At 36.4% G+C, this 11,954-nt stretch overlaps 1 protein-coding gene and 1 pseudogene across 1 annotated transcript in view; both read right to left on the bottom strand.

Annotated features, from left to right (window-relative positions):
* Positions 1-1,793, bottom strand: LOC105532776 (annotated as a pseudogene).
* A 698-nt stretch (positions 1,794-2,491) lies between these two features.
* CCDC112 (coiled-coil domain containing 112) overlaps positions 2,492-11,954 on the bottom strand; it is a 29,435-nt gene continuing 19,972 nt past the window's right edge. The window contains exons 5-10 of the mRNA XM_011971047.1: positions 11,248-11,323; positions 10,470-10,860; positions 6,504-6,917; positions 5,006-5,101; positions 4,188-4,306; positions 2,492-3,222 (exon numbers count right to left, since the gene is read on the bottom strand). Of these exons, the coding sequence (XP_011826437.1) occupies positions 3,180-3,222; positions 4,188-4,306; positions 5,006-5,101; positions 6,504-6,917; positions 10,470-10,860; positions 11,248-11,323 (1,139 nt within the window). The 3' untranslated portion in view covers positions 2,492-3,179. The remainder of the gene's footprint in view (positions 3,223-4,187; positions 4,307-5,005; positions 5,102-6,503; positions 6,918-10,469; positions 10,861-11,247; positions 11,324-11,954) is intronic.

Genomic DNA, 11,954 nt, shown 5'->3' with positions numbered 1-11,954 from the left:
CTATGTTGTAGCCACCACTGGAGCCTGGGTCCTCTGCACAGAGACTCTGGTGTGGGTCTTGAGGAGGTGGTCAGTGAATTCCTGATAGGGAGACTTGGTGAATACAGTCTCCTTCCAGAGGTCAGGGGTCAGCCTGCTGTAGGCCTTAGAGATGGCATCAAAAATGACCATGGCGAAGTTGTGCAGGATGGCAGTGCAGCCCTTGACTGAGGTGTAGCAGTCATCCATACCAGCCATCAGCAGCAGCTTCTTGGCCATGGGGGCCAATGATGCCAGTGCCCCTGGGTGCAGGGATGACCTAGGCCAGCACAGAGACGTTGCAGCCTGTCACCTTGCAAGGGATGGTGTGGGGCTTGCCAATCTTGTTCCCCCAGTAGCCTCTGCACATGGGCACAACGGAGAGCTTGGCCAGGATGATGGCCCCGTGGATGGCAGTGGCCACCTCCTTGGAGCTTAACACGCAGATCAGTGTGGCCATTGTGCCAGATGGCAACAAACACCTTAAACCTGGTGCATTGGCCGGTGCGGGTCTGCTTTTGCACTGGCATGTCTTCAAAACTTCATCCTTGAGAGAGGCCCCAGGAAAAAGTCAATGATCACAGACTCCTTGATGGGTAGGGAGAAAAGACAGATCGCCTCCAGGGACTTAATCTTCATGTCCTTGACCAGGCGGCCCAGCTTGATGACAAGCATCTACTCCTTGGCCTTGGCCTTGCCTCCGGGAACTCCGTGGCTGGCCCTGACCCACTCGATGGCCGTGATCCCAGTTCCCCATCCCAGGGCCAGCTGCGACCCCAGTTCCCTATCCCAGGCCCCCTGCTGCACTGGCGTCATCCGCGATTTGGTGTTTTCTCGGAGAAGAAGCTAATGTACTTTTTAAACCAGTAAAATAAATGTTTATTTGACATCTAGTTTATGAACCTATAACTTCTATGAACTCTGTAACTGAAGATATTTGTGTTTATCTTACATCTTTTATGTAAAGGATCTATATAATAAATTCATCATTTATTTCAGATTCAGCTAGAAAAACTGATTTCTTCGGAGGAACTTCCACACTTTTCTTTATTTAAAAAAAAATATCAAAAAACAAAGCCATAAGAATCACATCATGCAGAATGCTTACCTTAGATACAGGAATTTGAAAGCTGCATTTCCGTGCAACAAAAAGCAACACGTAAAAAAGCAATACGTAAGAAACGTTTTTTGTATCTTGTAGCTTCTCAGTTCTGCTTTTAAATTCCCTTGTCTTGCTCTATATTTTATTTATGTATTTATTTTTGGAGATGGAGTCTCACTCTGTTGCCCAGGCTGGAGTACAGTGGCGCAATCTCAGCTGACTGCAACCTCCGCCTTCAAGGTCCAGGCGATTCTCCTGCCTCAGCCTCTCAAGTAGCTGGGAGTACAGGCGTGAACTACCACACCAGGTTAATTTTTGTATTTTCAGTAGAGATGGTGTTTTACCATGTTGGCCAGGCTGGTCTTGAATTCCTGACCTCACGTGATACGCCCACCTTGGCCTTCCAAAGTGCTGGGATTACAAGCCTGAGCCACTGCGCCCAGCCTCTATATTTTATCTCTAAACGACTTCAAATGATTACAAAAAAGTTTTGGAAAACAAGTAACAAAACCAGCACTCCTGTTTAAGGATCTTTTAGGTCAATTTTCTCATTCTGCCCCAATAACTGTACAAATCAGAATTCAGTTTCTAAAATTTGGAAGCCATCTACTTTGAATATTAACTATAAAATAAGAAAAGATTTTGATCACTACTCAGTACATTTCTGAGTCATTTAACCTAAATTCATCACATTAACAATGAAAGATAAAGATTATCTAAGACAAAAATTGTAAGGAATAAATTTCCTATGTTTTTATGTATATAGTATCTTTCCTATGAGAACAAATTAAAGTTAGAAAGGAATATTTTATAATATGAAAAGTTGAACTGTATTCAATTACATTGTGTTTTCATGTATAAAAGTTTAGAAATTTAAGAACTAACTCTTTTGACCAAATATGTTAATCTAACAGCTTTAAAAGATCTTATTCATTCATTCCTTCCTTCATTCATTTTAGAGACAGGGTCTCACTCTCTCACCCAGGCTGGAGTGCAGTGGTGCCATAGTAGCTTACTGCAACCTGGAATTCCTGAGTTCAAGTGATCCTCCTACCTTATCCTCCCAAGTAGCTGGGACTACAGGTGTGTGTCACCATACCCAGTTAATTAAATTTTTTTTTCATAGAGACAGGGTCTCCCTGTGTTGCCCAGGCTAGTGTCAAACTCCAGGCCTCAATTCTCCTACCTTGACCTCTGAAAGTGCTAGGATTACAGGCATGAGCCACCATGCCCCACCTAAAACATTTTAAGTGCTATCAAGAGAAATCACAGTATTCTAAAGCTGGCTTATTTCAGATGACGTTTCAGAACAAAGAATTTTCCTATTTTGAGGCAAACAGAAGCAGAAAAGAAAACTGCATTAGCCAGGAAGATGTGAAAGACACGAAGATTTTATAAATATGTGCAATCCAGAAAGGCTAAAGGAAAATTTGGGATTGCTGAAGGAAACCAAAAAGATTATATCAATAATACAATTAATAGGGTATATGAGAGACATATTTTTAAAATAAATATTCTCTATACAAAACAAAGCATGCTTCAAATAAATACAAAATATTTATTACACAAAAATGTCATAACTGACAAACTGCCAATTTGTTAAACATAGAAAAAGTACTAACATTTCATAACTCTAAACAAAAACCACTTTACCTTTTTGTTACTCAAGCTAACTTAACTCCAAGTTACAAAAGTTACAAAATTTTGGTTTAAAAAATGTCATTGTATGATTGTTCCAATTTATTTTGCTATGCTATGACAAAAACAAAATCTCTTTGAAATGTTTTGAGTATTTAAATTAAATAATGTTTGTAACATTAACTTATTTAAATAACTTTTACATCAATAATAGGCCAACACATATATTAAATACCTTCGTGGTAGAAGCAGGAATACTAATGACAAAGTCTCATGAAACTTAATACCTCTCAATTCACAATATAGCACAATAATCAATCTGACTAGGCTATTTATATTTAAAGAACATGGTTAGTCACTTTCTCCCTGGTGTAACTTAGTATGTTAACATTCTTATTAACTGAGTAGCAATTTCATTATCTCATACTCTTCTCTGTATTCCTTGTCTCCAGGTTGGAATAGCCCTACGGAGAGAAAGAGAAAAGCGATTGTAAATATATAGGAAATTAAAAAGAAAAAAACCCTATCTGATTAAATGCTAACTTTAAAATATATATATAACCTACCCTGCATGTTGTTTGTCTGGTTCATATGGGCATGTAGGTTTACAACCCTCATTAAGGTTTTATTTCTTGCTCTAGCTCTCAAACTGATTGACGGACAAACCAATCAGTTAATCTACTTATTAATCTATCAATCTTTCATTCATTCTTTTTCAATACTACTACTTTTCTTATAAAAATAAATATTAATGTGAAAAAGGCAGAAAATGGCATCTACTAACATGAATGTAATATCTAATAGGGCATTGGGTACTACTTGTACTTCATTGATTTATTTATTTTTTTGAGATGGAGCCTCACTCTGTTACCCAGGTGGCACAATGTCGGCTCACCATAACCTCTGCCTCCCAAGTTCAAGTGATTCTCCTGCCTCAGCCTCCTGAGTAGCTGGGACTCCAGGTGCACACCACCATGACCGGCTAATTTTTTTTGTATTTTTAGTAGAGACAGGGTTTCACTATGTTGGCCAGGCTGGTCTCAAAACTCCTGACCTCGTGATCCGCCCTCCTTGGCCTCTCAAAGTGCTGGGATTACAGGCGTGAGCCACTGCACTCGACCTACTTTTACTTTTATCTACTGTTTATTTTTAAATAAAAGTGACCTGAAAGGCAAATGTATATATATTTTTTTCATATATATGAAAAAATATGTATATTTATATATATTATATATACACATATATATAAATATATGTTATATATTTATATAAAAAGATTTAGGTAAAAACATTTATATATTATATATACTTATACATTATATATATATTTTCATATATATATGAAAAATATAATTTACACACAGTAAGTGCATAAAATATAAACATGCAGCAATTAAATTACTAAATGAACACCAATTCTCTTTCTTACCTATGTGGGATATGTAGAAGTGGCCCAGAGCCTGTTGGTCCTATCTTTTTGGTTCGTTCTTCCCAACCTTTCGTGGGTTTGTAAAGCCTAGAGGGATCTCTACTAACATTGTTTTCAACCTGTAATCAGAAGTAAAATAGTACCAGTTAATTATACAAACTCAGTTTGTACTAGTAAGTAAGTAAAAGGCTTAGTGCAGTTTTAAAAGACATAGTTAATATTGGCTAATAAAACTATTAATAACCTCAGTAAACTTCTCATTGGGCTCATATAGCTAAAGGAAAATTTAGACTACATCGATCTATTCATAAACTGTTAGTTTATTTCTTTTAGTTCTATTATTTTATTCTATTCTTATTTTTCTATTTCTATTATGAGAGAAATGTAATGCAGCTAAGTATGCTAGTGATATAGCCAGACAACAAATTTAGGATAAGTAACTACCAATAAGTCTTCTGTTTTATCGGTGAGGGTCACCAACATTTTCAGCTCTGAGTACTACAAGAGATTAGGCAATGCTCATAGCTGCCATTATCTAAAATAGAGGTTCATATAGAAAAAATTTTTTAAACGACAAGTAGGGGGAACAATAATTCAGAGTGAAAGAAAACGGTGCTCATAAGGTAAAATGACAGAATTCAAATAATGGTTGCTTAAATTGTACCAAGTTATGCTTGCTACTATGTAAATAAGTATGAAATTTAAAGTAGATGTTATAGAAATAAGATGAGATATAAAGGAAATAGATTTGATGTCAGTATCCTTACAAATCAAGGAAATAGGATAATAACAATAAAAATAATCTCAGTGCAGAGTACCTTTTCTTTTAATTTTGCCAGTCTTCTTTGTTTTTGTGCCTTTTCATCTTCCTTTGCCTGTCTATCTAGAATTTTCAATTCAAGTTTATGTAAATCCTTAAAAAAAAAAAACCCATAGCATTAAGATATCATTTGAACTAGAATTTGTTCAAAATTTAGTTGTTCACAAGTAAAATTAAATTACCTTACCTATCAATATTCCTTCATTATTAACTCTTTCCAACAAAGGCTAAGAGCTTTATTTTCTCTGAATATAAACGTTAACACATGCACATCCTTTCTGTATTACTTTATTTTAGGCATCTCTTGTTTTACTTTAAGGTTCAACCTAAAACTCTCTTTTAATAAGTGAGTTAAGCCCATTTTCATTCATCAATGCAAGTATGTCTGATTTCAGATCTCTCTTATTATTTTATATTTTCTGTTTTGTGGGTTTTATTTTTTCTTTTATTACATGTCCTGCTTATTTTGGGGGTGTATGAGAAGGAATGGGAACTTTTGTTACTTAGGAAGATTTTTAAAATAAATGAACTAAAATTTTCAGTATTAATGTGCTTTGTCTGTATTTTTGTCTGTTATTTTTCTTTATACCTCCCTTAGTTTTTGCTTTACAAACGTTGCTGCTATATATTTTGATGCACATAACAATTCATAAGTTATATCTCATTTGCATGCTTTTTCATTTTTAAAGTCCCCTTCCTTGTCTTAATACTTTTTGGAATGAATTCTGCCAGTGCGTCTTTATTAGCATTTTTCTTGTATATGTTTGTCTAAAATCACCTTTAATTTGACCACCCAGCAATAATCTCGATTCCTTTAAATAGACAAGTATCTACAATGCACCTAACTCTAGGGTACAGGGATGCTCAAAAAAACACACCACTAACGCAAACACACCACTAATGCCCTCATGTAGCCTACATTATGGTGGGTAAATGAACAAATAAGCAAGTCATCAATATGGTAAAGCCGGGCAATTTGGCAAAGAAGACAAATCACTCAGCCTTGCCTATGGCTACCTTTCTAGTCTCATCATCTGTTGGTTCCCCTCTCCTGCCTAATGCCTTAAGAATATTGAAGTGTTAATAGTTTCCATCACAAACCATACTGTTTCACTCCTTCAAGCTGCTATTCATGCTGTTGCCTCTGCTAGGAAGGACCTCATCTTTCCTTCCCTTCAAGAGTCAACCTAAGTATTACCTTTTCTCTGCCACTCATAGCTGTGGTAGTGTCCCTCTCTATACTCCCTCCTAAGTACTCTGTCCATACCTCAATCACCACACTCTTTAACACATTATGCTGGAATCTCCTACTTCCACATATCTTTCCCACTAGACTATAACCTACTAGAAATTAGGGAGCACGGCTTACTCATTTTGGTATACTAATGCTATATACAGGTTCAATATACAAGTACTCAATTTTTGCTGAACTGAATTTGGAAGTAATACCTCCATGTGTAGCATTTAAAAATTATTTAGGAAATAGATTTACTCACTCTTTCTTGAAATCTGGAAATTTCATCAGCAGCAGTTTTCCTTTTTTCTGCCTTTTCTGCCTTTTCCCTTATCTCCTTTTCAAGCCTCAAAAATTCTTCCTGTTCTTTCTTCTGCTGGGTATAACTTTCTAGTAGTAATTTTAACTTAAACTGGCGCTGGCGTTCTTTCTGACGTTTTTTCTCTTTCTCTTCCTCTTCTTTTAAGTGGGAAGCATATTTCATTGACATTTCTATACTTTTCTGTTTCTTCCAAGCTTCAACTGCCAATTTCTGTTTCTTTCTTTGTTCTTCTTTTTGCTTTTGATTATCTTCTTGTTTATTATGAAAAAGCATAGGTGTGTTGTTTGCCTTTTCGTTTAACTTGAAAATTTCCTCCCTTTTTTGCTGCTTTTTAGTTTTCCAACTCTGAATCGACTAAATGATTTTTTTAAAAAAAGAAAGCAAAAGAAAAAAGTTTTTTAACAGTCAAAAGTATTTTCAAAGACATCAATTCCATCTTTCTAGAAAAAACATTGATTGCGGGATGCTGGATGCTTAGGTTTTTCAGCTTTGTTTTGTTTTTAACCAATGCAATTTTTTTCTACTTCTGTTTTTTAAAAATTACTGTCTCTTAAAACTGTGAATAATGGGTTATCCTTTTGGCCTTCCTCTTTCTCTCTTAGTCACCAGGTTCACAAGGACAACAACTCATGAACTATCCTTCTCCTCTTTACCTTTCTTTTGTTTTTTTTGAGACGGAGTTTCGCTCTTGTTGTGCAGGCTGGAGTGCAGTCGCACAATCTCAGCTCACTGTAACCTCTGCCTCCCAGGTTCAAGAGATTCTCCCGTCTCAGCCTCCCAAGAAGCCAGGATTATAGGCCCCAGCCACCATGTCCGGCTAATTTTGTTGTATTTTTAGTACAGATAGTGTTTCATCATGTTGGCCAGGCCGGTCTTGAACTCCTGACCTCAGATGATTCACCCACCTTGGCCTCCCAAATTGCTGGGATTACAGGTGTGAGTCACCGCGCCGGGCCTACTTGCTTCTTTTATTTTCATGGGTAACATCCCTTTCCTCTAATCATCTCATTTCTGCTTCCAAATTCTCTTTCTAGGCTTAGAATACTTTCTAAGTGATCTTTATCTGGTCAAATATCAGAAGAAGAATTAAGAGTAGGGTGGTTAAGAACATGAGTGCTGAAGCCAGACTATTTGGGACCAAATCCTGGCTTTGCCATTTACTAGGTGTAGCGTTGGATGAGCCACTAAACTTCTCTGTCCTCATTTTGCTCATCTACCTGGTAGGTAGTATTTCTTAAACAGTGTTGTTACAAAGATTAAATGAGTTAGCATCTGGCACATGGTACTTCCTAGGTATGTATAAATAAATAAATAAAACAGCACAATAGCTACAGAGCTGTCTTTACATATGGGTATGTAAAAATTATTTCAAATTCTAGTAGGCTTCTCCATGCCATTTAGGGCATATTCCAAGTCAAGAAACTATTTCCTCATCTTTCCTTATGGTGTATCATTCATTCTACTCAATAAATCCTTATGGTATGTATATACACTATATACAAGGCAATGTGATAGGAACAATGAAACAATATTAAAGCTACACCAAATGCCATCTAGTACAGTGCTACTCAAAATACCAGTCTGCAAAAATATCAGGAATTTGTGTCAAAAGGCAAATCAATGCACTGCTTCTTCCAATGTGAAAATTTTCTATGGGAAAAAAAAAGCCAACTGAACTAAACAGTGTTCACTGCATAGTTAATTCTGGTGCAACCATTTTATCCCACTGTAAACCAGTAACAGTTTGCAAACCCATATTTAGTCCATGGACCAAGTCTGAGCAGCACTGTTCTAGATAAAATTCAACATGGGCATACCACGACACATCATATAAAAGGTGTAAGTGTTAGTGAAATCCTGAGGGAAGCTACTTATGTTTGGGTGGGCAAGGAGGAGGCAACATCCGATCTGGGCCAATTTTGATAAGCTGGGATTGGAGGGGGAAAGAAAGAATGGAGGTTCCAGAAAGTGAGAACAAGATAAGCAAGGGCATTCAGGCCAGAAAGTTCAGCGCATGTCTGAAAATGTCAGTATAATATCTTCACTTATTAACAACACATGATATATTAAAGGAAGTGGGAGATAAAAATGGTAAATTTCCTACTCAACATCTTAAAACTCCCTAGATTTAAAACTGAACTCCTGATATTTTCCTCCAAACTTCCCTTTCTTCCTCCAACATGCCCTACTTCAGTAAATGGCACCTCCACTTTCACAAACCCTTCTATCTCACCCCTACATCCTGCTCATATCCTATCCAACTGATGACATATCAGTCATCAAATACCAGGAAATAGAGCAGATGGGAACAAGGAGAATAAGCTAGAATCCGAGGGGTTTACTTTTATCACAAGAAGCAGTGTGTCTGTTTCTGTTTCCTAAAGAGGTGGTTTTCATTAGCAGAATAAACTAGAGGACTTGGTAAAGCATAGATTTCTGGGCCCTACCCTCACAGTTCTAATCAGGTCTGGAGTTGGAGCCTGCTAAGTTCTAATAAGGTCCCAGGTGATGCTGATTTTGCTGGACTAGGGACCACTTTGAGAATCCCATGTTTTCAGTATCCTGGGGAAAAAAGCCCAAATGACTTATGTTTCAAACATTTTTCTTAAAACCTGAAAAGTCAATTTCCCTACATTCAATTTATTGCTGGAGGGAGGGAAGGGAATGACAAGAACAACAAAAATGCAGCTACTCCCTCTAAAACTTTAGACTAAACATGGACTCAATTATTTCTTTAATACACCTTAGGTATGCCATCTATGGAATAAACATAATTTTTTTATTAAACCAGGTAAGTCAAACTTCATCACCACTGAACTCTACAAAAAAAAAAAAAATGACTCTGATTTACTGTGGTTCTCAACTAGGGGCTATGTGGATATCTGGCTAGAGACATTTTTGGTAATTACAGTTAAGGAGATATTACAAGCATCTACTCACTGGAAACCAGGGATGCCATCCTATAATGCACAGAACAGGCCCCCACAACAAAGAATTATCTAGCTCCAAATGTCAATAGTATCAAGGTTAAGAAATATTGATCTAATGCAAAGCCAGAGTAATAGTTTTGTAAAAATGGACATTTTTAGGTATCTGCCACAATCACGTGTTGTTTTATTTTCTGGGGTAGCTAACATTTTGAGTCTTTAAAATAAACAATATGGTTGAAGTTTAAAAATCTCAAAGAAATGTTTAATAGTCAAAGCATTTTTTCTACTGCCCCTTGATATTTCCATAAAAACAATGTGGCCTTTGCTGGTAAGATGACTTTTTTTAAAAGTCTCAGTGGATCTGGATTGCTCACATTTCTGAGAAGTGGATACAGAGGATTGGACCCATAATCAGAGGCTTTTTGTCCCATTGTGTTATTTGTGAGGGAGACATATTTGGCTATGAGGAAGTGCAAATGTCGTTCTATTAAATGAGTAAAATAACTTTCTTTTTTCATTTTTATTTTTTCTTGAGACTAGGTCTCGCTCAGGCTAGAGTGCAATGGTGCAATCACAGCTCACTGTAGCCTCAACCTCCTAGGCTCAAGCAATCCTCCCACCTCCACTTCCCAAGTAGCTGGGACCACAGGTCCCACCATGCCCAGCTAATTTTTTTGTATTTTTTGTAGAGACGGGGCTTTGCCATGTTGCCCAGGCTGGTCTCGATCTCCTGAGCTCAAGCGATCCATCCGCCTTAACCTCACAAAGTGCTGGGATTACAGGTGTAAGTCACTGTGCCTGGCCAAAATTACTTAACTTCAATGCCTCAGTTTCATCTTCTATTAGATTGTGGGGGGAGGGGAACTATAAACACACTTCATGGGATTGCTGTAAAGTTAATGAGACATGTTAAGTATTCAGTACAGTGCCTAGGACATAGAAACACAGAATGAATAATAGCTATTGTAATTATTACCTCTTTTTTTCTTTCTTCTAGAGCCAGAAACTTTTGATACCATTTCTCATGCTGTTGAACTTCATCTTGTGTTTTTCCAGGAAGGTGTTCTAGAACTTCTTCCATAAATGTTGGCTTCCCTTTATGTTTGTTTCTCACCTTTACAAAGTTCTGGTGATCATAATCATCCCACCCACCTTGTCGCCCTCCTGTTTGCTGAAGGAATTTTTCAAAATCTAGTACCTCTTCTGGAAGAGTACTTGGTGTTACTTTGTCTACAGGAACTTTGCTTGAGATTGCTCTGAAAGCTTTCTCTGTTTCTGAATTACCCAAAGCCCATGTGTCAATTTTTCTTGATATGGCACTCAACTCATTATTAGTTGTCTTCTCTTCTTTAATTAGCTCTTCATATCTAAAATTTTAAAAATAAAGTTTGAATAAGAAGACAATCCATATTAACCCTTCATTTTCCATCAAATTTAAGATACCTGACTCTTTATATCATCTTCTCCACTTAACATTATTAACATTTATAAATCTAAGCCTTAAAAGGGTCTCCTCAGAGATTAAAAACAATCTTTCAAATTCTTATTTGGGAATTTTATAGTAATTAAATATGAATAAAATTTCACTTTAAATATGAAAAGCCACCTAAACCCAAAAACAAGAAAGATATTATATTGCTTTTGTGTAAGACTCAAATACATAATAACAGAATGCATTATATACAAAAACCTAGTGGGGCCAGTTATTAAAAAAAAAGTCAATAATTTTATATTAAAACAAGTTTAAAACGTACATCAACCTCTGCTCTTCTTTAAAAGTGTTAATTGCATTTTCAATTTCTTCCATCATTTCTCTGAGCTTCTCAACAACTGTAAAAGAAACACGGAGAATTATTTTGTGTCATTTTCCCATATGGCTAAAAGTTAAATATTAGGAAGAAAAAGTGGAGTGTTCCCCTAATTTTAAAACATTTCTTAGCCTAAGGCATAAGAAAGCTGTGCTCAAAAGTGAATTTTTATGATTGTAATTTTTTCTGATTACAGATTTTTTCCCTATACACTCATATCATAATTATCTCCATTTTAGAGCTGAGGAAATGAAATCTCAGAGATATCAAGTAACTTGCCTAAAATTACATAGCTAACAAATGAAAGATCAAGGGTTTGACACAACACCTGTCTGATTCCTAAGTCCATACACCCTGAGCCCTTTAATTTATTGCTTTGATTCTCAGGAATGAATGTTACATTAAGCAAGGAGGTAGGAATATAATTTGTGGGATTTTTTTCTAAACACTAGCATTTGTCGTAAATCTGTTTAACCTTTCCTTATGCATTAGAAATGCCTCTCAAAGATAATTATTTCAAAAAGCCAATGAAGGGAAAACACTGGATAGGATTAAGGAAATCAATCTTTTTTCCCCTTAATTAGCTGTTTTTAAACCTTTCTATAACACAGATTTCCCAGTCCTGTAAATGACACTAGTATGTGTTCTGCCTA

Source organism: Mandrillus leucophaeus, unplaced genomic scaffold, assembly GCF_000951045.1.
Source record: "Mandrillus leucophaeus isolate KB7577 unplaced genomic scaffold, Mleu.le_1.0 Scaffold983, whole genome shotgun sequence".
Lineage (NCBI taxonomy): Eukaryota > Metazoa > Chordata > Mammalia > Primates > Cercopithecidae > Mandrillus > Mandrillus leucophaeus.
Note: the sequence above shows the minus strand (reverse complement) of the source record. Positions and strands in the feature narration are given on the sequence as shown.